The sequence below is a fragment of the Protopterus annectens genome, chromosome 5.part0 (genome assembly GCF_019279795.1).
Source record: "Protopterus annectens isolate FY-2018-M chromosome 5.part0, PAN1.0, whole genome shotgun sequence".
Classification (NCBI taxonomy): domain Eukaryota; kingdom Metazoa; phylum Chordata; order Ceratodontiformes; family Protopteridae; genus Protopterus; species Protopterus annectens.
In genome coordinates this window covers 1,199,154,290-1,199,180,800 of record NC_056735.1, presented here as the reverse complement: position 1 = coordinate 1,199,180,800, position 26,511 = coordinate 1,199,154,290, and the positions used below count along the sequence as shown (strand labels likewise).

The following is a 26,511-nucleotide window of genomic DNA, read 5'->3' as shown; positions in this document are numbered from 1 at the left end:
GCACCTGATTCTCAAGGAAAGGGGGAATCTGTATACTGGGACAGAAGGTCACTGTACAGAGAGTGGACCCCTGAGGGAGGGCTAGAAGGTGAGAGAGTACAGCAGTTGGTAGTACCTAGAGCCTACCATCTGGCACTTCTATCTATAGTTCATGATATTCCCTTTGCAGCTCACATGGTCATAAAATATACAAAGAGGCGCATTATGCAGAACTTCTATTGGCCTGGAATTTCCAGAGATGTAACAGGGTACTGCAGGACCTGTGAGCAGTGCCAAAAGGTAGGCAAGGCAGGAGATGAGGTGAGAGCTCCTTTGCTGCCTTTGTATGTGATTGAGGAGCTATTTCAGAGGGTAGCTATGGATATTGTGGGTCCTCTGAGTACCCCAAGTTCCACAGGGAAAAGGTATGTCCTAGTGGTAGTGGATTATGCTACACGATACCCTGAGGCAGTGGCTTTGTCTTCCATTGAGGCAGAGAAGGTGGCAAATGCTTTGTTAAAGATTTTCAGCAGGGTAGGTTTCCCAAAAGAAATACTGACTGACAGAGATGCCAACTTCGTCAGACCTGCTTGCTTGTCTGTGGAAGTCCTGTGGGGTGAAGCACATGAAGACCACCCCTTACCATCCCCAGACTAATGGTCTTGTTGAGAGGTTAAACTCTACAATCAAGTCCATGCTGCGGGCATTTGCAGATCAGTTTAAGAGGGAGTGGGACAAATATTTGCCCCATCTGTTCTTTGCTTTTTTCACCCTTTGAGTTGCTGTATGCTGTATGGGCATAGGGTGAGGGGACCTCTAAATTTAATTCGAGATGAGTGGGAATGTGAGTGTGAGTCTCCCAAGGAGTCTGTTGTGGCATACATCCTAATCCTCAGGACAAGGCTCAGGGAACTCATGGGCTTGGCCCAGGAGAACCTGGCAGAAGCCCGACAACAGAAAAAGGTGTGGTATGACAGGAATGCTCGAGCTAGAGAGTATGCTGTGGGGCAGCAGGTGATGGTTCTCATTCCTGTCAGACACAACAAACTGCAAGCAGCTAGGTAGGGACCCCACAAGGTGGTAAGAAAGGTAAGTGATGTTAACTACATGGTGGAACTGCTAGGCAGAAGTCTGGGGCACAAATTGTGCCATGTTAACATGATGAAACCTTACCATGATAGGGAGGCCTTTGTGCTGAGCATTTGCAGTGGATTGCAGGAGGAGGAGTCTGAGGGAGATCTGAGGACTGATGATCTCAGTGATGCTCTGGTTGACACCTCAGTGGAAGGGGTAGCAATCTCCCAGCAGCTATCTCGTACTCAGGATCAAGAAATCCGAGCAGTGGTGCAGGAATTTGGGGACATGTTCACTGGGAAACCAGGGTGCACCCACCTGGGGCAGCACCAGGTGCATACAGGACCCCAAAGGCCTATTAGGCAGGCCCCTTATAGAGTGCCTGAGAGAATCAAACAGACTCTGAGGAGGAGGTACAGGAGATGTTGGAACTAGGGGTGATTCAAGAGTCCAACAGTCCCTGGGCCTCCCCAGTGGTGCTGGTGCCAAAGAAGGATGGCAGCACCAGGTTCTGTGTGGACTTCAGGAAATTAAATAGTCACACAGAGTCGGATGCTTACCCCATGCCTAGGACAGATTAGGCCCTAGAGCAGCTGGGTGGGGCTAAGTATCTTACAACCATTGATCTTACCAAGGGTTACTGGCAGGTGCCCTTTGACTCCCACTGCTAGAGAGAAGTCAACCTTTGTGACTCCTTTTGGCTTGTATGAGTTCACAAAGATGCTCTTTGGGATGAAGAATGCCCCAGCGACTTTCCAGAGGCTGGTAGATCGTATCCTAGCAGGAGCAGTAGGCTTTCCCCTTGCTTGCATAGATGATATTGCCATCTACAGCTACTCCTGGCCAGAGCACCTTAAGCATGTCAGGGAGGTGCTGGGCAGGGTTGACCATTAAGTGGAACAAATGTCAGGTGGGTATGGCAGAGGACTTTTACCTAGGACATAGAGTGGGGAGTGATAAGATAAGGCCAGAACCTACCAAAGTAGAACCCATTCAGGCATGGCCCGCACCTGTTACTAAAAAGCAGGCGAGGGCATTTTTAGGGACAGCAGGGTACTACAGAAAGTTCATCCCCATTTATAGCACCATAGCTGCTCCCCTCACAGACCTGACAAGGAAGAACACACCAGATAAGATAATGTGGACCCCAGTATGTGAACAGGCATTCCAGAATCTTAAAGAAGCTTTGGGAGGACCCCATGTGTTAGCCAGTCCAGATTACATCAAAGAATTTGTTGTGCAGGTAGATGCTTTGAACCATGGGGTGGGGGCTGTACTTAGCCAGATTTCTTCAGAGGGGGTAAAGCACCTAGTGGTTTATCTCAGTTGTAGGCTCCAACCCAGGGAGGAATGCTATGCAGCTGTAGAAAAGGAATGTCTAGCCATAGTGTGGGCACTGCAGAAACTTCAGCCTTATCTTTATGGAAGGAAATTCACTGTTATGACAGATCACAACCTCCTAACATGGTTAAACAGAGCCAGCCAGCAAAATGCCAATATGCTCCTAAATGGAGCCTGGGGTTGCAAGCATAATATGTCCATGCAGCATTGCAGTGGGATTAGCAATGCCAGTGCAGATGGGCTCTCAAGACAGGGAATGAAGTAAGGTACACTCAGATAGACCTAACCCTCTCAAGCAGCGTTTCTCAAGGCTCACTTGAAAAACTAGCTTGAGATCTCCGGTGGGGGGATGCGAAGGCTGCCAGCCTAGCCAGATAGAATTATTCATTTGTAAATATTAATGTAAGACACAGGCTTGTTGTCTTAAATGGAAACAACTGCTGTTAGATGTGGAACTGCAAAAAAAAAAAAAATGTAACAACATTGCACTCTGCTGGTAGAAAGCTGACCCAGTAAAACATGTTGTGACCCTTTGATCTAAAGTCGGCTCCAGCTGTCTAGATGAAGACATTCTTTCTGTTGTTTTACCCAAGAGTTAAATTGCTAGATTTAAACATGCAAATGTATTTTTATTGCTCTGCTTCCTGACCAGCAAGATAACAAAAGGAGATGTTAAGAATGTAAATGTAGTTTCTGTTAGCCTGGGAACTCGGGGAAAGTGTGAAGAATGATGTAATGGGAACCAGGAATGTGATTTTAAAAACAGAGAGAATCGGAGATTGTTGAGCAGTTTTGTCTTGACCATCCAACTTCAGCACTGTCTTGCTCTATAAGTAAGTTTATCTTAGACTTATGCTTTCTCTTAGTCTAATCTTTCTAGTTAGTTTTTCTGTGATGTTAAAGTTCTAAGTATTTCTCTGTGATCTCTGAACTCTTGAATAGCACTGTGTAGTAAGAAGTATTGTCATGTTTTTTATTATTTATTATTAAATATTTTAAAACCTTTCACCTGTGGCTGTTTTTTGTAGAGATAATTTAAGCTCTTTAGAGTACTTGTATGCTTTTGGTAAAATTGTACAAAGCCACTCCAATAGCTTTAACCATGGGCTATATTACCAATTGGATAATAATATTGCACAGTAATAATTGGACACCCTTTTTAGGGCCTTTGCGTAGCTGATAAATATTAGCTGGGTGGTGGCAGTGATTACTACTGTATAGTCTGGGTAAAAGGGGCACAGCTGAAGAACCTGTGCCAGCCATCCCCAGAAGTGTCTGTGTGGTTGTATAAACAGTCTTATCTCAAAGTGTGTGTGTGTGTGTGTGTGTGTGTGTGTGTGTGTGTGTGTGTGTGTCAGCTACTTGGGCAGGGACATGAAGCACTGGTTGGGCAGAGAGGGTGCTGGAGATTTTAGCTTGCCCAGTTGACTGAGATCTGGACCCTATAGTTGTGCCAGTGGGGAGTACTATTGGGGACCTGGAGAGCAAGGGGGTGACCAGCCCTGGTCTGACTGTGATCTCTGTGTGCTCTTAAGGGAAATTGCACTTTACTGTATGTATTTGTTATCCTTTCCTCCTATATGAGAGACCCCTTGCTGGTGTTAGTAGTGAGGACTGAGGCTTCTTGATTGCTGGGCCAGGGCATGGGTGTTAGTGACTATAGCTGCATCAATTCTGGTGTATAGTTTATACATCGTCGTAAGGCAAGTTATTGTCTGTAATTGTTAGGATAACTTGCAGGTTCACTGTTAAGTAGGAGCATTGTTTTTCCTGTTGTTAACCAGGTTGGTGTCTGTTTGGGTTGCACATGTAAATAGTTCTTACTCATGGCTAAATCTTCGTGACAAGATGTTAATACTTTTAACCAGAAGTTAGATACCGCATCTGGGCACAGGGTTTTCCATTTGAAGGCTTTTCTTAACTTATTTCAATCTCTGGCCATTACTTCATCCCATTTCACGTTCTGTACCTTTGAACTTCTTATTCTTTCTTTTACATCTTCTGTCCATTTAGCATCTGTGTTGTATTCCACAGGATCTTCAAAGATATTTCTCCAAAATGTATCTATTTCTTTTTTGGATGGTCTTTCAGTTCCATTTGCCTTGTTTCCCAATTCTCTATAGAACTTTTTGGGGTCATCAATAAATTGCTTTTTTTGTATTTTTCCTTTATATTTGTCTGTGTATCTTCTAAGTTTTTCTGCCTGTGCTGACATTTTTAGTTTGTTTGCAGTAGTGCAAGATAGATCCTGATCCGTTATAATACTGCTCTTTGTTTTTATCGCGTCTGTCTTTCTGAGTACTTTTGTTGATCTGTTCCTTCATCTTATACTCTTCTAACAGTGACACTTCTTGTCTTAATTGCTTTATAATTTTCTCTATTCCATGATGGTATTCAATTTTTCCTCTTCATTTCCCTTACTTCCATGTGTTCTTGTGGTAGAATTTTATCTGTTATTAATTTAGCTGCACAGTAATATATCCTGTTTACTTATGTTATATTGCATGAATCTCTACGGACAGTCCTAATTACTATGTTCATTTGTTTTATCAAACTTCTGACTTTTGTGGTTTTATTGACCTTCTGCAGTCTATTTCTTGTATTGATCTTAATATGTCTATCTCTAGTAAGTCCAGCAACTCTTCTCTTAGCTCATTTTCTTCTAAACTGAGGGCGCATTTTTTGTTCTCCTTTTCCTGCTGGCATTCTATAGAAAGTTCTGTAGCATCTTCTTGTGACACATTCTCTTCAATTTCTTGCTCTGTCATCCGTTGCTCTGTCATATGGGCCTCACACTCCACAACATTGACTGCTTCAGAGTTACCACAGTTTCCTGTCCCTTCCCTTGCTGTCCAGCTTCAAGTGAACGTTTATACTGGTTTCCTGTGGAAGGCTCCAAAATATCTTCATATGGCAACTGACCAGTTGCTTCTTGTTCCACTGGTTTCTCCTTTATTTGGATGTCCACTGCTCTAGCCTGCTGTGGTGCTTTCTGAGTTAGATTTTCTACACTGACTCCTTCACTTCGCAGGTACTCCATTACCTCAGTTTCTACTTCATTAACTTCTCCATTACTGATCTTCTTTTCTTTCTCCGTTACTAATCTTCTTTTCTGCTTTTCCTCTGTTTTCTTATTTTTTGTATTGTAAAGTTTTCCATGTCTGGATTCCTTTGCATGTATTCCTCTTCAAATATCTTTGGTGCTGCTCTTTTTGTATTGATTAGTTTTACTTTAGCCTTTGCATAAATATTACACCATATTAAATCTCTTTCTTTCCCATGTCCATATTTCTTCTTCAGATGTCTCCTGATCTTCTGTTTCTCCTGGACTCGTTCCATCCATGCTGTGATGTAACCTGCGTTAGACCTTCTACACCAAATCCTTCACTTTGCAGGCATTCCATAACTTCAACTTCTATTTTTTTAACTTCTACTTTACTAATATTCTTTTTTTACATTCCCTGTTTGTGATTGTTTTTTATTGTGAGATTTTCCATATCTGGATGCCTTTGCCTGTATTTCTGTCCGAATATCTTTGGGGCTACCTTTTTTGTATGGATTAATTTGACTTTCGAGTTTGCATAAATATTGCACCATATCAAATCTCTTTCTTTCCCATGTCCATATTTCTTTTTTATACTTTTCAAAAATCTCTAGATTTTGTTGTTTATATTTTTGAACTTCCTCATATGCTTCATTTTCCAAATAGATCAAAGTTTATTGGTCTATATAATGTTTTTCGCAAATTTCTTGTATGAATGAACACAATTTTTTTTATTTGAAGCTTCTGACTTTTTCTGGTAGAAGTATGTTTCTTTCCTCTAATTTCTCTCTTAATCTTTGTGTATGTCTTGTGTCTGGAAATTCTGGGCGTTTTGCATAATGTCCCCTGACATTGAGGGGGAAACTCTGTACCCGAAAGACCTAGTGGGGGGATTCCTCAGATCTTAGGGAGGAGATTCCTACCACTGTTATTGAGTCTCACCAGGGGTCTTGACCCTCTGAGGGTGCTTTGTGCAGACATCCCACATTCACCCTGTTAAGGATCCTCAACATGAATGGTAGGATTTCACTCAAGGTTTATTTAATGCTTTGATGGCCTTGAAGCCTCGTCAAGGAGTCTCTGCTTGCTCCTATTGGGTCTTCCAGTCTACTCAAGAGGCCTAGGGAATTGGATTCTTCAGACGAGGATCTGGACTCTGGAAGAATCTTTGACTTAGTCTTCCCAAGTCCCTTCCCATTGGACTGTGATTCAGAGGAGGAGGATTCCATAAGTCCAACCCCCCCTCCCCAGAAGGAGCTCTACTTTGGGGATACCAATGCCCATATGATGGATTGTTTTAAGTGGGATTGTTCTCAAGTCTATGAGATTCAGGAAAGATCTTATGAGGTCCTGCAGGTGGAGTCTCCTAAGCCATCTGTCATTCCTCCTGTTCTGGCTGCCCTTCTGGATACTTTTCAATGGATCTGTAGCCCCGCACTCTCAGCCTCCTGCACCTAAAAAGACAGATTCTATAAAATTCCTGAAGAGTCAGATTTCTTTAAATGCCATTCTTCTGACCCTTCAGTAGTGTCAGTCTCCTCTGACAAGCCATCCCAAGTTATAGACCTCTTCCAAGCTCTTGCCTTCTGATAAGGATAGCAGGGCTATGGAGAGGCTGTACAAAAAAGTTTACACTGCTGCCACTTTATACATTAGGGCCATAAACTGCCAGACTCATATGACCAGGTATATTTTGGCCCTCCTTTCTCAGATTTCTAAGGTGGATTTTGGCGATCCTGACTGAGGGGAAGGCTTTGGCCTTTTGTCTGTTTAGCTGTACTTCTCAAATTGCCTGCCACTCAGTGAAATGCAGCTATGATGCAGCCGGTGCCTCTTCCAGAGCAACTGCCATTGGTTCAGTTACGAGCCGTTATTCTTGGCTTCATCTTCAGGTTTTGTCTGACATTAAGGTCAAATTTATGGATAATAATAATCTTTTTGACTCTGTTGCAGCTGAACTTTTCAAGTCTGTCCAGGATGAAGGTAAAGCCTTGCAAGAGCTGAAATATATTTTTGTTTCTCCTATTCAGGAATTATCCTTTCAAGTCTGTTTTTGTTTGTAAGCAACTCGCACTCCTCCTAAAGGCAAGAAGGGATTTAGGGGTGTGCCTCTGTCTATCCAGACGTTTCCCACCCAGAAACCTACTTTCCAGAACAAGCTGGGTTCTGTTTGACAGTTTACTTCCTCCTTCCCTCACCTTGGTCCCATTGTTCCTGTTTCTTCCAAACTGGCTACAGTTCACTTCAGACTCTTGGGATCTGTCCATTGTCTATTAGGTATTATTTCATTGGTATGGAAGTCCCTTCCTCCCTTTTCAGGCATTCCTCAACCTCCTCAGGAACAGCTCTGGCTTTTCCCAGAGGTTCTTCAGTGTCTTTTGGCTCAGGGCACCATTCACACTGTGCCTCCTGCCAAGGTAGGGATTTTACTCCAGAATATTTCTGGTCCTACAAAAGGATGGCACTTTGAGACCAATTCTATATCTTTCCCAGCTGAAAACCTTTCTTAAGATTTCTTCCTTTTGGATGTTATCTCAACAGGCATTTCCTCTTCTTTTACCCCAGGCCTTTCTGGTATGTCTGGAGCTCAAAGATGCTTACCTTCACCTCCCCATCCATCCTCTCTTTAGGAAATGTTTTCATTTCTCCATCTCTTCTTAGCATTTTCAGTTCTCTGATTTGCCCTTTGGCTTCTCTACAGAGGTCAATGGTATTCACCAAATGCCTCGCTCCTGTCTTTGTCTTTTGCAGAATGTGAGGAATTCAGATCTTTTCCTGTCTAGATGATCTGCTTATTCTTTCCCCCAATACTCTGCTTCAGGATCTCAAGCTTACTACTTCCCTTACCATAAACTTTCAGAAATCAGTCCTAATGCCTTCCCAGGATCATATTTTCCTTGGCTGCAGACTTCAGACAGTTCTTATGCTGGCATCTTTGCCTGCTTCCAAGGCTGTCTTTCTAATTACATTTTTCCAATTCCTTCTTCCTCTGGCATCTGTCACAGCCAGGGAAGTTTTCAGGGTTCTTGGGTTTATGGGTTCCACCATTTCCATGCTCCACCTAGCCAAGCTACATATGGGGAAGCTTCAGTGGTACCTCAAGTTATTGTGTCTTCTGCATTTCCACCACCTGGATTCCCTGGTATCTTTCCTTCTTTGTCTCAAGCTCTACCTTCAGTGGTGGATTCATCAACTTTCACTCAATCCGGGGCTTCCTTTTCAAGCTCCACTTCCAACTCATGAGCTCTTTATAGATGCCTTAAACAGGAGATGGGGTGCCTCTGTTGGCCTCTTCAAGGTTCAGGCTCTCTGGCCTCCTCATTAAAAGTCAGACTGCATCAGTATAAAGGAGATGAGAGCTCTGCTTCCGACTGTTCAGGCCTTTCATTGCGTCTTTCATCATGATCCCCTCAAAGTTTTCACAGACAATACCACAGTGATGTGGTGTGCCAGCAAGCAAGGGGGCAGAAAGTCCTGTCTTCGCATACTAGCTGTACAGGTCTGAGGTCTAGCTGTACATTATCAAGTGACTCTTCAGGCAGTTTACATTCCCTTGGAGCACAATCTAGTGGCAGACTCCTTGAGCAGATCCAACACAGAAGCTCATGAATGGATACTTCCAAAGATGTGTTCCTGGACATTGTTCATTGTTGAGGTACTTGTGGAGATCTTTTTGCTTCCACTCTGAACAGACAACTTCCTATGTTCTGTTATAGAGTCCCAAGTTCTCTGGCTTGGAAACTGGATGCCACGTCTTTTCCTTGAAAGGGGATATTTCTGTATGCCGTCCCACCCCTTCCTCTGTTGTTATGAGTTTTGCACAAGGTCAGGCAGGACTCTCCCAGAATCTTGCTAGTGACTCCCTTTTGGCCCAAGCTGCATTGGTTTCCCCTTCTCTCTCATTTGGCTGGGGAAATTACCACATTACCTCACTGAGTGGATCTCTTTATCTATCCTCACTTGTCCACTCTTCAGCTGACACTGTGGGTGAGAGGGTTTTGATCAATTTCAGGCACCGCTTTTCTGAGGACGTGCTGCAGGTTCTGCAGGAGGAAAGGAAGCCCATTACCAGGAAATCATACATGTCTAAATGGAAGCCATTTTCTGTCTAGTGCCTCTCTCACCATCAAGATCCTCTGGTTCTCTTATTGGTGTGATTTGCTCTATGCTGGGTTGGCATATTCTTCAGTTAAAGCGTACTTGTCAAGCAGTTTCTGATTCCTCCTCTGGCCTCTAGATTTGTGGTTGAGCAATTTCTTAAAGACATCCTTTATGTTAGGCCTCCCAGGAAGCCTATTCCTCCTTCCTGAGATCACTTGAAAAATTGACTCAAGCTCCTTTTGAACCTGCTTCTTCAGCCTCCTTACAACATTGTACTTGGGTGACTGTTCTTTTAGTTGTCACTTCAGTTGTCACTTCAGCCAAGAGAGTGTCTGAACGTCAGGCTGTTATGGCTGTTCTTTCTTTTTTAGTTTTCCACAGAGGCAGGGTGTCTCTAGATACTAATCCTTTTGTGCCCTCGGTGGGTAATGAGTTGTCTCTTAATTAATCAGTTCATCTTCCTTAATTTTTTCCTTCTCAGTCTGCCATTGAAAAGGTTCTTCACACCTTGGACTTCAGACAGTTCAGATATTATTTGGATGAAACTAAAGTTATTTGTAAATCTGTGCAGCTTTTTGTTTCCTTTTATCCCAGGACTTTGGGTTTGACTGTTTATAAGCTTCTTGGATTTATATGGCCATTTCTTTTTATTGTTTTCATGGAAAATGTCTTTGTCAGTAAAGACACATTCTACTAGGGCAGTTGCCTCCTCTGGTGCTTTTTGCAAGGGTCAGGATGCCAGTTCCATCCTTGAGACTGCTGCTTTCTGTTTGTACTTTCACCAAGCATTACAAGTTGGATGTTGTTTTCAGGACCAGAGCAGGCTTTACCAGGGCCATCCTGCATGGGTTTGGGTTTGTAGAGGGCTCTTCTTTTGAGCTCTTTTACTGTCCCTTAGGTAAAGAATACAGCAACAATGATAAGGAAGGACATATTACAGTTATACAAAATTTTACTATAACAGTAGATATCCTTCTCTTCATTGCTGCAGCATTTGCTCCCTCCCTTCTAAACCCTATGTTGTAGATCTTGCCCTGTCCTTTTCTTGCCCTTCTGTCCAAGGGGCTTATAGTAGTCTTCCTTTTTCTCTTTCTGGATGTGCATGTTTTACTTGTCCCAGTAGCCATTCTGTTCCTTCTGGGACATTTTTGGTTCTGAGTGTGTGTGTCTATACGTTACCTTTGTGTCCTACGCTTTGTGCAAGGAGCATACTTGTGACATACAACACCTATATAAACTAAAGGCTTTGGTATTCTTGCTGGACAACAGGCTATCCTTAGCAGGAGATCCCTTGGGTGAGGAATATTATAATTGTGAAGAGAAGGATGTCTACTTTTATGGTAAGATTTTACAAAGCTCGACTATCTGTGGAAGGGGAAACAGGAAATTTACCCCAAAGCTGCTCCCCTGTACTACTAATGGGCAGATGATGCTACTAAAGTTTGTTTTTACCTCTTTCATGGGTCCTTTTAGATTATTTATAGTGTGATCCCAGGTATTCTCATTAGGGGTAGTATATAATTAGTGATCTTGGGATGGGTAAGTCCAACCTATAACCCAATAGGATAGGTTAATTCGAGCACAAAAGCAGAAACTAGCTAGGCCCCCAAGGGCAGCTAGCCCAGTACGTACTTATGAACAAAGAGATTTCTTGTCCTAGATATTTAGAATTCTGTACTAGCCGTGGAAGCTGTGACATTTGGTCCTAAAGACTTGTTGGACGAAATGGATATAAAGCTTGGGTTGTTACTGAGCCAACATAACGTTCATATAGGTGTGTGTGTGTGTGTGTGTGTGTGTGTGTGTGTGTGTGTGTGTGTGTGTGTGTGTGTGCAGGATTTGATGCGCACCAAGCTAGAGGGGTTAATTGGTAGTCTTTCTGTCTGTTAAGCTGATGAATCTGTTATGTAGGGTTGCTGTATATAATGGGAGTACTTTTCCTGTTAAGTACCACCATGTCCCATGCTGGTCATGAGCAAGTTAAAAATTGTTTATGTAATACTTTGCAAATGTTACGGTAAGTTAATTTTTGTTTGTTGGTGATCATTGACTCAAAAGGAAAGTATTATACATAGTATAAATGATAGGAGTAAGTACTGAATGTAGTTCAAAAGACGTCTACAAATTAAAAATAAGTAAATAATTAAATACCAGTTGGTTAGTATAGAATGTCCCATGCTGCAAATACATTGGAAAAATGAAGATACTGAATGAGAAAAGCTTACTTCTTGATGTGATATTTAGACAATGCTTGTATGTAATACAAAGTGTGTGTGTATGTGTGTGTGTGTATATATATATATATATATGTGTGTATATAATTTTTTTTTTTGAATGGAAATGCCCAAGATAGTGTTGACTTGTCATTGTTGTGGCTGGAGGGAGTTGTGGTATGAAACTGGTCAGCCTTTATCAGAGCTTTATCCTGGTAAACAAACTTAAATATAAGTTAAATATGACAAGAGACTTGACCCGTGTTAAATTTTACTCTGATTTTACAGAGGCTGTGTGTTTGCTGAGCAGTCTAGGCATTTAGTACCCTGATTTGGAAACCACGTGGTTTGAGGTGTAGTCTTAGAAATGTGTACCTCAATAAACTCAAAAGGTCATTGGCAAAGAATAAACTGTAGATTTTATTTTAGCCTTTCCTTTTTGTTGTGGACATTGAAGTAACCTTCATGTTTTCTTTCATTTTAGATCACTCTGGCAGTACTCCTGTTTATAGTTCACCAGTGAATAACGATCCTCATCCTGGGCGCAATGTATGATGTCAGGAGGTACTCAGAATGACTGTATGCATTACTTCTATTGTGGTTACAGAACAAATACAGCGATATAGATATTTCAAGTGACCAGCACTGAAAAGTAACATTGGCCACAGTTTGCTCAAACTGAAACATAAAGTACATGAGAAACTGGTGCAGTGTGGCTGAAATCGTTATTATGTAGGCTTCACTATTACTGTAAGGGTGGGATTGTCATTATGTGTGTGTATATTTTGTGCTCTCTCTCTCTCTCTGTTTCTGGTCAGCTTCAGATGATTAAGCTTCATTTAACAAAGCGGCTTGTTAGTGCTCCATGCTTGTATAAGTAAACTGATGTTTCCAAGTACTGTATCATGTACGTGTCTGTCTGAAACTGTTTCAGTTTATCACATAATCTGGTACTTTAGCACAGAAGAGTACATCTGCAAGCTGCTAATGATCTTTCATCCTGTCCATTAGGCTTGGTTACCTGCTTCCTTACTTGCAGATAGTGTTGACACTGAACAAGGCACTTTATCGTACTGTTCCTGAATTGCCTTGAAAACGGGCAATTGTCATGTAATGGAATTTATTAGTAAATTAACCTTTTATAGTGCGAAGGGGGTGTCACCATTAGGTAGACTGCATCTGGCAGGAACAGTTGTGAATATTTACTAGAGACTATAAAGCAAACAGTCTCATTGTAAGGCAGTAGCTACCAGTAGATGTGTTGAAGCCCAGTGGCATGAACAGAACATGTTATTTAAAGTATGTTAGTGAAAACATAGACACCTGAGCTCTTATTAATAGTTAAAAATAACTTACTTGGTGAAGTATAACCTTTTATACCTGCCTTCTGTGGTTTTATACTGTAGCAGCCATTCAGAAGTTTGAATTTTCCCAGGTAGGGCTTGCACTGCATGTAAATTTTATCTGGTTGCTTTATCTTGGGATGACTCAGAAGTTCATTTGATCAAGACAAGGGGTCTGTATGGCAATTCATTGGATTAGACATAGTTATTTGTGAAAGTTCAGTACAGAATTTGATGTCATAATGAACAGTAACTATGAAATCAAAGTAATATTTCTTTTTTCCTGAGGTGGTTCATAGGTTTGTACTGGGTTATCGACCGCTATGGTCTTTATAAGCCTAGCAGTGCAGCTCAGTCCTGTTTGTCTTCGAGTAAATTGGACACTATTTTTCCTTCATCCATAGCCTTCATGACCCTCTAGAAGAAGTCTGCCAGGCTGAGTAGGCAAGACCTTCCCTTGACAAAGCCAAACTGGGATGAGTCCAGTGTGTAGGTTGCCAATGTCCTTGTTGATCCATTTCCATGATCATTTGTTCCATGGCTTTGCATATTGGACTTGTCAGTCTGATGGGTCTGTAGTTCTTGGGGCTCTCGTGGCGAGGGATGACTGTTGCAGCCCTCCATTCACTTTGTGTGCAGCCTGTTTTTGAGGTTGTAGTTGAATAGTGCCTCTAGTGTTCCTGTAAGTTTGTGTTTGAGGCTATTTAGGAGGCAACCAGGGATTTTGCTGGTGCCTATTGAAACGGTGTTTTTGGTCTTGGCAGGAGCAACCAAGACCTGCTCCCTGTTGATAGTTGGGGGATATGCTAGAAGGAATTTCACAGGGGTAAGGGGAGAGGGGGGTGAAGTTGGAGGTAAATTTATCAGCTAGAAGTTGCTATGTCATCCTGGTCAGTGAAGTTTGTGCCATTTACCACCAATGCTGTACATTGCTGTGTGCTACCTTTAAGGTTTTTGACATAGCTGAAGAAGGCCTTGTCATTATCCTTAGCCTGAAAGGCTATTCTGACCTTGTAATTGGCTTTGACTTTTTTATTTTGGTATATACCTTGTTAATGGTAGGATGCCACCAGTGGGGTTTGTTTTTGATGTTAGATCTAGATTTACTTCTGGTAGGTACAGCAGCCTCAGTGCAGCCATTGACATGTTTGTACATGGTTTCAGTGAACACTTCTGCATTGGCAGCTGTGTTCTCAGGGTTTGCAGGAGCTTTTTGACAAACTGTAATTTTTAGCATGATGTAGTTAGCTTTAGACTAGTTCCTAATTATTATTGGTTTAGTTGGGTTTTCTGGGTTGATTTTTACTTTGAGGCAGACAGCTTTTTCATCCAACCTCACCAATGAGGGTGTGACATGGGCGAGATACAACACCATCACATGTTGGTGAGTACTAAGTCCAGTATGTTTGATCCCCTGGTTGGATTGCTCGCAGTCTGGTCCAGGATGCTTGTGTTCACAAAGTCCGGGAAACATGGCTCATTTATTCAGAGCTTCCTTGTGCCTGGCTTAGACACTTGTGACTGCAAGACTTGAATTGCTTCTAAAGCCATCTTGATCTACAAAGCTGATTTTAAGTATATTTTTTGCACTTGCTATGTTTCAGTGATATTGAGCACATCTGTGCTGCATTTATATCTTTGGTGAAATTTATCACTGTTTTTCCGCCTGCATTTGTTAAAGAAACTCATTCTGTTTGTTACTGTACTGCTCTTAGATTGTTTTAAACAGTAGTCTATTTCCTAACCTCCTCTGTTACTGCAAAAGCTGTTTCTGGGTTTGCCAAAGTTCTCCTGAGTCTGCCAAAATATTTAAATTTTGCAAAGTTTTTGTGTGTTGTGAACATTTCCCAAGGTTAGTGGATATTGCAGGAATTTTTCTGTTCTGAAGCATTTGTTACTGCACTTGAACTTGAAGCCAGCTTGTTTTATGTTAAGAGGATTCTTTTGCATTCTGTTGGGAGCAGAGCTAAATTCAACCCATTCAAGGTGGGAACTACTGGTCAATACCTTATTGTTTTTGTTTATTTGATTGGCCTGAAGGTTTAACTTTATAAAAGTGTTTCATCCTGCTGGTATAAAAGCTGATGCACAAACGTGGTTCTGCGGGCTTGCATATAAGCCAATCTGTCCAGTTTAAAATCATCTGTAGAAAATGGTGTCCATAGTCTCCCACTGTTTACAGCTGCTCGAAGAGCTGTCATTTTTGCAGAGGGTGGTACCACTTCAGATAATCTATAGTATACTACTACTACTGCTAAACACTGTCACTTTGATATTTAAGTGACTCTCCCTTACTCCTTCCCATCAATAAATTGTTTCCTTGCCTTACATAGCATAGGCTAGATTCAGACCTGCTAAATCTAGACTGTGTGGTATCACTGTCTTCTTAAGTCAGCTGTCTTACATTAAGAGGGCCGCCTGCACCCTTGTGGCAGAAGTGTGTCACTCAGGACCCATCTGAGTTGGGGATTGGTGGAGAAAGGCTCAGTTTGGGGCTTTCCCATTGGTAGTAGTGTTAAAACTGTTTAGATTTGCCTGTATATAACCCTAGTATTTGTGCAGATTTGTGCTTCGTTTACTGGAGCTGTTCAACATCTGTCAACTTTAGCCAGAGTACTGGAGTGCGTCTGCATTGAAATTCAAGGCATCCACTGAAAAAAAAACTGAAAAATAAGTATATTTTAAGTCAGCACTGCACTTTAACTGTATTTAGTTGAATTACTGCTTTATTTTTGCTGTTCAGCTAGCCCACATCATTCCCATGTACCACATTCACAAAAATCCTACCACAAAGGATGGGCAGTTTCCCACCATTTCTCCTACCAGCTTGATTGGTATGGGCATCTTGAGGCAGCGTAGCAATTGCTTCATGTATACTGGCAACTATTTACTCCTAAAGCAAACTAACACTCTATGTAAGACATGCAAATACACTGTAGATTTGGAGTCGATTCTTTCACATAAAAACAAAATAGACATTGGACAGGTTGTCCGCACACATGCTTCACCTCTCATGCAAACCTCACCTCTCACACAAAATAAGGTCACAACACATAAACCAACATATGCAGAGAGGTACTCACTAAAAGTCTACCAAAAGAACAGAGACCTCCCAAACACACACCACTCACACTTGTCACAAAGCTAAAAGAGACCACTACACACACACACACACACACACACACACACACACACACACACACACACACACACACACACACACACACACTCACATCTCAACAAATAAGCCCCTAAGGTAAAACACATTAAATGTCTTGGTTATAGGCGACTCCATAGTGAGACACACACATGCCCCCCTCACCATGCTGGACAAGGAGAAGGTCACGGTCAGCTGCCTGCCAGGTGTCAGGATCAGACAAATTATGCATTCACTCAAGTCACTCAGCAAGTACTGTTATGACTCTGTCATAGTCCACATTGGAGTGAATGACATGAGATGCACCTCTCTGGACTATATGCAGAGAGACATGATGGAACTCTCTGATTATGTGTTCCAGAAGGCATATCCTTAGCCCTAAGCAGCATCCTGTCCTCACCCAAGATGATGCCACAATATAAACAAAAAATTATTAACTTCAATAATTGGTTTAGTTTCTTGTGTCAGTCCAAGGGGATCCAGTATCTGTCAGCCTGGGAGGATATGTTAAACAGACCAGACCTCGCTGCTTTACTAGAGATGGTCTGTACCTGTCCCCCCTAAGCTTTTGGATACTTACAAAGGTCCTTGCCTTCCCCATAGTGTCTTTTTTAGACAATGTCTAAACAACAAATTTTCCAACGTAACAAAATCTAATAGAGACAAACTCGGGGTCATGCTGCTTAATGCTAGGGGTTTTAAACACAAAACTGCACCCACTGGAAACTTTCCTCACCTGGGAAAATGCTGACATCTGTACAGTTACTGTGAGACATGGTTCAAGGCCGCTAAGAGTACCCTGGCTGTGCAAGGTTACAATGCCTTCCACACATTCAGACCTCAAAATGAGCATGAAGGAACCCAAGGTGAAGGTATATCCATCTTTATTAAAACCAAATACACTTCGAGACTGGTCAAACAGCATGACTCAAACTACTCAATGTCCAGTTAACTATTGGGAAAGTGCCATACCACATCATTGCTAGCCAAAGATCCCCCACCATGAACCAGGATAAGCACACCGCCTACCTTGATTTACTGGAATCCCTGGCCATACAGCTCAACACCTTTGTCATGGGAGATTTCAACTGTCCTCCCATAGACTGGGGGGACATAAACAAGCAAAAAGTCATTCACCCAGAGGTTTCTGGACTTTAACACAAATGCTCTGCAACAGATAGAGCCCCTAGTGGGGGTGCAGACTAATGTTCTGGACATAGTACTCACCAGCATGGGGGTGGGGGTCACTGTACTACTCCATGCGTGATGCCCTCCCTAGTTAGGTCAGACCACAAATCAGTCTCGTTTGAAGTAACTACTGGAACTGACACCCTCATTGGAATAAAAATTATCAAAAACTTTGCCAAAGCTAACTGCAGCATACTACGCGATGGTATAAAAAGCTTCATACCACCCACAATCGGAAACACCAATGATCACTATGTAGAAGTGTATGCATATGCCCTGTATAAACAGTTAAGTGACTGCATAAACTCTGCTATACCTGACTAGATCAAAACCAGGTCTTTCCATAAAAACAAGCAACTGTGGTGCACTTCTGGTATAACCAGATTATGTGATAAGAGGAAGAAGCTGTTGTCCAGAAGCAAGAGGGATATCCGTGTAAGGCTAAACAAGAAAATCAGAAGTCTTATAAAGTCTTCTAAAGCAAATTACAAAAGTAAAATCAGATCCCTAGCCAAGGATAGTCATAATTTATTCTTTAAGTATGTCTGAAGTCTAAAAGGGAATGCCCAGCTGTGTGCTGAACTGGTTGTAGATGGATCACTCATACTACACCGGAAGATATAGCTAACCTGTTAGCTGACAGATTCAGTGCAGACTTCACCCCCCCTATTCCCACCTACCATATCCCAAAGCATACCTGACACCAGCCCTCTGCCTAGTATCTCTAGAGAACAGGTCATCTCAGTGCTCTCTAAGGCCAAACACGTGGTCTCAATAGGACCAGATAACATTCCAGATTGTTTGCTAAACAGTCTGAAACAAGACCTAGCAAACCCACTTGGTATTCTCTTTAATCATAGCTTGAGAACTGGCTGTGTTACTGCAGAGTGGAGAACAGCAACAGTAATCCCCCTGCACAGTGGGTGCCATCAACTGACCCTGGGAACTACAGACTTTTAAGTCTGACCAGGCTTAGCTGCAAGGCCTTGTAAAAAAATTATCATGGACCTTATCAACAAGGACATGGGCAGCCTCCAAATGCTGGACCAAACCCAGTTTGGCTTCATTAAGAGTAGATCATGTTTATTAAACCTGGTAGACATCTTGGAGAATGTCACCAAAGCCATGGATGAAGGTAAGACAGTGCACACAGCCTGTTTCAGCCTTGCCAAGGCTTTCAACACAATTCTCAATTCTGGCATTGTTATGAAACTCTCCCAGATGGGGATTAACCCTTGCATTACTAGATGGGTAGCCACTTGGCTCACTAACAGAACACACACTGTCAAAATTGGTGACTCCACTTCCACCAGTAGACCCATCACAAGTGGAGTACCACAGGGGTCTGTGCTGGGCCCATTACTGTTTGGTGTCTATTTCTCAGAAGTCCAGGCCAAAGTAGATGGCCTTTGGCTCACCAAGTTTGCTGATGATTGCAAACTGGGAGCAGTCATTGAGTCCCCCAACAATGTCAGCATACTAAAAGAAGGGCGAACACAAACAAATGATTGATGCTAAAGCCAGGGTCTAAAACTAATATTCCCTTTGACAAAATGGAATTCCTTGCAAATTGCAATATTGACAGCACCCCCCTGAGTTCCAACCCAGTGGTGTGAGACTTAGGAGCACACATTGATAGCAATCTGAACTTTGACCATTATGTTTCTACAGTAGTAAGGAAAGCCTTCTGTGTAGTGTACCTCTTAAGCAAGGGCATAGGATCCAGGTCAAGGGATGTTATAACTCGACTGTATTTGACCCTCATCAGAACACTAATAAAACATAATGTACCATTTTGCATGTACCTCACCAGACACCTGCAGCGGCTGGAGAGACCTCAGAGGCTTCTCAATAAGAAAATACAGGGACTCCAAACCATGACCTAAGCTGAAAGCTCTCTCACTTTTTAGTCTTCATCTTGTAGGCTGCTGAGAGGTGACTTATACCTGGCCTATAGGACAATCTCCAACCCTGCCCTAATGGAAATGCTGCACATCTGCATGGCAGATGGCACAAGAGTCACTCACTGTAGGGATCTCAACCTAGCTTGTGACATTGACAGAACGTGCTGGAGAGACAGACATGTCTCCCAGAGACCGCTGCTTTTCTGGAGTAGACTTCTTATTAATATAAAACAGAGCTCCTCACTGACCCTATTCAAACACAGCCCAGATAATCAGATGGGAGACCGCAGATTCACCCTTGGGGTGGCACCCATGTCCATCATGGACAGGGGTAGCCGGTGTTTAACACAGACCCACTCTGTTCATAAATTTGTTCTGCGAACTACCAAAAATGATCAAATTGGGATATTTGGGAAGAACATGGCCAGGCTTGTAAAGCCTCTAGAGTTTCTAGCCTAGTAACCTCCTATGAACATTGTACCTTTAAAGGGGTAAAGTCTCCCATCAATAGTTTTTTTGGCAGCTCCATTTGGTCCAGATACAAGTTATGGGCTCTATTGGTCATAGAGAGTGACCTGTAGCTGGTCAGACCTTGTGTATGCAGACTTGGATGTGGATGAACCTGGGGTTGTATTTGTTGCTAACATAAATCAAGATACTTCCACCATTTTCCCCCGTACTGTCTGTGCTTTTTGCTTTTAAACAAGCATCATTAGTTTTTGAGATAAATTTAATAAAGAGCCTCCAAGAATAGTTGTACAAAAAAAATAACTAATATCACTGTGATGGAACATGGAAACAAGGGACACCACTGAGACATGCAAAGTAAAATTTAATTCCACAAAGATTAAGCACTTTCGACCTTCCACAGAGGCCTTCCTCAGAATAAATGGTACAAAGAAGAAAAAATGATATACTCAAACACAATAAAAATCCACCAATCGAAAAAAACTAATCAACAAACAAATGAAATCTGTAAAAAAGACATTTTATCTAAAGCACCAACAATCATCTAATTCCTCATGTATAAACCATATAACACATATTTCTAAAAAAATGTTTCTAAAAAGTGGCATTATTGTAAAAAATATTTTTATATAAGAAACTTGATTTACGTTTATCATAATAAGATTTCCTATGCAATTGCACTTTGTAATTCACAACACCATAACCTGGTGTGTTGTAGGCATTAAGTAATACTTGCCACCTAAACTCTCTATAATCCAGCCCCCTTCCCTGTTCCCATTAAAATCGCATGGTACATGGTCAATAACAGTGAAGTAATTTTTTTTGTGATTTTCACATAACAAAGCATGTTTTGCTAACGCATTGTCTACCAGAGACATATTTAAGTGTTTGAATTGTAATTTTGTATAGTTACATAGCTGAGGGTCCATATTTTGAGGTTGGTGTAAGTAGTAAGATTTGGCAGGTACCCAGAATGTTAATTTGTGGGTCCACTTATGTGATATATTTTGCCAAGTGTTTAGCACGTACTGCATTTTATGTAGGAAAAACTAATAGGCAGTTGAGAAAGGGAGTGTATGAACATCTATATACTATTAAGAGTAAGAATGCTAACAGTTCGTTAAAGTGGTATTTGACATTTGTTGACTGGATTAGCCTGACTGGGCAGATGCCCATTTTCAGCAGAGACTTGAGGAGAAAATTTCCAAAAGATAATTACAAGTCTCATGTAAATAGTACATTAAGTGTTAACAGTTTATCAGTAATTACAGTTTCATCCTAAAACATAGTCACAGTGGAGAAGTGTGAACATATACAGTATAACAATAATTACAGTACAGTTTCATTCAGTAATTAGTCAATGCTACAGTTTCTAGCAGTTATGAAACAGGCGGTAGGTTATAAAATGCAACAGTTCAACAGGACAAGATAGTTTTAGTATAATAAATTTTAGGGTGCAATGGAGGATAAGAGATGGAGTGAAACAGATTGTTTGGAAGGAGGGGATTAGGAAAGGAAACGGGTAGATTAAATTGGGTCTGTGCAAGAGCAGGTGCAAAGTTTAGTAGATAGTCGTTTAAAGTTTCTTTGAAACAGTCTGTTAGTGACGTATCTTAAAAATAGTGGCAGTTTGTTCCATGCATTCGCTACTGAGTAACTATAGAGTAGTTTGCCAAAGGTTTTATTGGGTTTGTTGTTGGGTTAGTTGGTGAATGTCAGGTTTTACCCATCTGTTCCACATTGTGCTAGTCAGTTTGATGTTCTGCATTTTTAAAATAAAAAGGTGACTATGGCTGTAGTTTCTTTAATTCTTTTATTTGTTTATATATGGTGTGGTTTTCATGATGTTACATACTTCCTCTTACTTGTATTGATTGCTTGATGCTGAATGGAATTTTTTTTTGTGTTTGTGTTTTTTTTTTTTTTTTGGGTGGGGGTGATTGCTTGGCTTGTCCATCTTGGTCTTTGGACTTTTGCAACTTGAGTTGTTTTTCTCCAGGAGTTTCTAATGTTTGAAGAACTTGGATATATGTTGTTCGTAAATGTTCCAGATTTTGTCCACTTGTTCTGCCTTATGAAAGGTAGTATAGTGTTCCATGTTTTGAAGACGAAAAGTTGACTATGGCAGTAGTTTCTTTAATTAATTATTTTGTTTTTTTATTGATGAATGTTATAGCAATGTCAAACCATACTAAACTGAAAATGAAGAAGCCTCGGCGTTAGAATTTAAGGATATGTAGTTTTAATTATCTTAGCCATTAAAACTACCAATTCTTAGTCTTCTGTTGAGACTTGTTTATAGACACTTATAATAATATTCAGAAAATCTTAACTGCATCATTTAAATTCCCACACATCTAAAAATTAAATCCTTGGATTAATTGTTGTGACCAGGCATTCCCTTTTGAGTGTTACTCTTATCTTTCAACTGTCCATATTTTTGCAGAATGTTTCTGATTTTGCTTCAAATGTGTATCCTGTCCCTCTTAACAGTTTTAATTTCTCTGGTAATTCATTCATTATTATATTTGGGTAATAATGCTAGTCATTAGATTTCTATACTTTATTAAAAAAATGCATATTGATGCAAAACTTGTAATGTTTAAAAACGGTTCCCAATTTTATCTTCCCCTTCAAATATTTTAGGCAATGTGCAGAATTCTTGATTCTTGAAACATTCAGATCTAGATTATTTGTACTGGTGTTTTTCAGCAAACCAGGATAGAGTGCTAGGTGGTTTATTTTGCTGCATTTGCTTAAAACAGGTTTTGTCTTTCAGTGCTGCTTTTTTTTAAAGGGTGTTGAAAAAAATAACATGTTTATTTGCAGTAAGTAGTCAGTAGCACACCCTCTTTTGATGCAGACGTCTGTGGGTTCTATTCACACTCCTGGTGCTTGGATTGACTTTGCAGTACTTGACAGTGCAGTGCGGCATATATGTGGTGCTGTCCTTTGGATGAGATGTTAAACCGAGGCCTCATCTTTTTGAGTTGGTGGTAGCTCAGGTGGGTGTAAAAGATCCCATGGCACTTAACAAAAAGAGTAGAAGTTCACCAGTGCCCTGGCCAAATTTTGCTTAGTCGGTATGAATACTACCTCAAGTCTCCCCTGAAAACAGACTATTGGCCTAATGAGACTAACATGGTCAACAAAAGGTATGTATGAATAAATAAATTTAATGGGGTTTGCCACTATCTTAGTTATTTTACTGTTACCTTTGTACTGTGACTATTGTATTTAAATCCTTAAGTGGTTATGGCTATTGTATCTCAATGGAACTGTTGCTGTGAAGTGATTTTTGGGAGGCTTTTTCTCTGAATCCACGTAAAGCTTCCTTGTACAAGTCATGGTAGACTTAAAGAAGTCATTTTTAACTGCTTTGTAAATAGAGTGGCAGTAGAGCGAGTCACAGGTGTCTTGCACAGCTTCTGGAAACAATTTTCATTTTCACTTTTATGCTTTAATTACTCCGATTTGTGGTCTCAGAGCAGCTCTTGCCCCTTTAACAGTAGTTAAAAATGCTCAGCAGCAAAAGCTTGCTGAACTGCATGTGGACTGTCAGTTTTTAGTCTGAGTTGACATACCATGTTTCACATTCTTCCTGAAGCGTCAAAACTATCATTATAATCTGGGAGCTATTAACTGACCATTCTTGCATCTAATTCAAATAACTGTTGACAGACATTTAAACTGTTGCTTTTCACCAGTGTCTGTAGTGTAAGATATGTGTTTTATCATGAACATTGGCAAATGCAGTACAGCACAAAAGTCCAGGTTTTGTTTCTGAATTTTGTTTAATAATATTTTGCTTTCTGTTGAGGCAGAAATGTCTTTGTGTATGACGTTTCCCACATTTTTGTAGTAGTAGCCACAACCTTGACTTGTTGCATTGTAGCATGCCAGCACTTCATCCAAACCGTTGCCTGTGAGCATGACAAATTAATAGTTTTGCTGTGTTGAGCATTTGCCATAATTTGTAAGGTTATAACACTCACTCTTTCTTTTGTAGAGAAATGGTCTTTCATTTTAATAGTGGATTATGTGTAGGTTGACGTGCATCATATATTCTACACTTTATTGGTATGGTGTTGCATTTTTATTTTTTTCATATGTACTAGCTAGCTGCTGTGCTCCAACAGGAAAAGGAGTGTGGAACTGCCGCTGTTGACTGGCCTTTAATATGTCTGGTTGCGGTTGGCAAACCCGATTATATTAAAGTGATCATTTATTTAAAACGTTTGGAGAGCCCTGCTTTGAGAGAACGTTCAGCAGTGCACCTTATAAATCTATGTGATGCTAAGGATTATTGGGTAAACATCATTCAAAACTGAAAGTACAGAGATCAGTTTGCTATTGCAGACTGAGTGCAGTCAGTTCTAGTGTGGCTGTACAAACTAGAGGTAAAACTTGTACATCACATGCATTTTTAGGAGAGGGATATAAGTTGCGTTTTGGAAATGTCAAGGCATCAAGAGACTTGTTTTCCCCATTGATGGGCACTATGAATGGTGCATCTCACATTTCCCATATTTGTATCCCAGGCCTACCCCTTGCGCAGATTTATAGTGTGTGTATATACACACACACACACACACACACACACACACACACACACACACACACACACTTTAGCAGGTTTGATATGCAGGGATTTATCTTGCACATGCACATACTTTAGTATGACTCCTTACAGAGTTTTGTTTTGCTGCACACACAATTACCCTTCCGTCGGTCATATTGCAGAAATGTGCATGTTTGTGTTGTATGTGCAAATTTCAGTAGGCCTTCTCCACAGATAACTGCGTGTTTGTATTTCATGTTAGTACTTCTCTCCACAAACAGATGTTTGTTTGCATTGAGTGAACATATATTTCAATAGGCCATTTATCCTACTTCATTTTCATATTTAGGCATCAGTTTTCTAATTCAGTGTGTTTCATATCTGGCTCCCTCAGCCAACAGACCTGCCTTGTCTGCCTCAAGTACTGTTTTGTGTGTACATATTTGCATAGTTTGATTCCTGTGTTATGATCCAGATCAGTTAGACAAGTTTTTAGCTTGGGTCTGAGTGAAAGTGGATGTGGAATGCGCATTCCAGACTGAGTAAAGACATGTTGTGTGAAAGCAGGCTATTTAAAAGATGCATGTAAATGAGGATGACTGTAACAGAGGGATCTGAGCGAGGAAGGATGAAGCTGATTGCTGTCAGTGAATCAGAGAGCAGAAGAGTGTGTGTATGACAGAAAGCACTGAGAGCCATCAGAGTTGTCCAGAATTTATTTAGCTTACATAAAAAGAGGATTTGCAAAATAAGATGGAATGTATAACATGACTTAAAGGAAAAGGGGGGAGTGGGCTTAAGAAGGAGCTTTGCTAATAGTGATAAAATCACTGCATTTGCTATTTAGCCTTGTATAACAGATGCAATGGATAAGGATGGAAATTTTGCTTGCATTGTCAAAGCATTAACATATTTCTGTTGATCACTTGGATAATGTTAAAATGGCATTTTAATAGTATGGAGTGTTGTCTTTTTAACTGTTAATTATGAGTGGAATATTGTACATACATTTGTGCATCCATTTATATACAATCTAGGGATGCATGATTTTTATCGAGTCCTAATTATCTGAGACTCTCTTAACGAATGACATGAATCCATGCTGGATGAGTAATTCTGCTTTAGTTTGAGTTTGCAGAACTTCTTTGGGCAATGAAGGCTTTCCCTTACGCCCATTTGAGTGATGCTGGAGTTTGTGTGTGTGTGACATACGTATGTATCATGTATGTGTGAGAGCATAGCCCTGCCCCTACAACATGAAGACATTTCATTTTTGTTGCTTGTAAAAGCTGTGATTTCCCAGAGTTGACATTTTCATTAGCCTTGTCAGTTGGTAACCATGTGTCCAAAATCCTTGCATCCATTTTCTATGATCATTTTCATCTGGTTTAGGATCAAGGTGGAAATTGGCTCGAGGCAGAAACCAACCGTAGGTATTAGAAATAAGTCGCAGGACACATGTTATATATAACCAGACTGTCACAGGGCACATGTCTTCATGTTGTAGGGGCAGGGCTATGCTCTCACACTCACACGTGTGTTACATTGATATGTCACACAATTGCACTTACATACATACATACACACAAACTCCAGTATCACTAAAATGGGTGTAAGGGAAAACCTTCATTGCTCAAAAGAAGTTCTGCAAACTCAAACAACTAAAGCAGAATTACTCCTCTAACATAGATTCATGTCATTTGTTAACAAGAGTCTCAGATAATTAGTACTCAATAAAAAATCACACATCCCTAGATTTTATATAAATGGATGCACAAATTTATGTGCAGTATTCCACTCTTTATAATTACAGTTAAAAAGACAACACTCCATACTGTTAAAAATGCCATTTTAACATTGAGTGCTCTCAGCGCACCAGATAAATGAGTGGACATTGGTTGCTAGAAGAATACACACTACTTTTTGTTTCTTCAGAGTTGGGGATGGAACTGTTTTTAAACATTGTGGAGATTAGAGTAATATTTAAAATTTTTCCCTGATTTGGAGACTTTGTCCCCTGAGAAGAACTTGAGATGTATTGAGGAATGCTCCTCATTTTGAGTCCTAAAAAGTGCATGCTCCATGCTGTTCCTCATAGAAAGGGGGTTCACGCAAATTCGTTGTTAAGAACTTTTCTTT

At 40.8% G+C, this 26,511-nt stretch overlaps 1 protein-coding gene across 2 annotated transcripts in view; it reads left to right on the top strand.

Annotated features, from left to right (window-relative positions):
• Positions 1-12,215: 12,215 nt before the first annotated feature.
• The window catches only part of TFDP2 (transcription factor Dp-2), a 1,395,463-nt gene continuing 1,381,167 nt past the window's right edge, over positions 12,216-26,511 (top strand). Inside the window, exon 1 of one of the 2 annotated variants that reach the window (XM_044071065.1) lies at positions 12,216-12,315. In XM_044071065.1, coding sequence (XP_043927000.1) covers positions 12,303-12,315 — 13 coding nt within the window. In that variant the 5' untranslated portion in view covers positions 12,216-12,302. Of the gene's footprint in view, positions 12,331-26,511 lie in introns of both variants that reach the window. The other variant, XM_044071064.1, reaches the window with a different exon arrangement.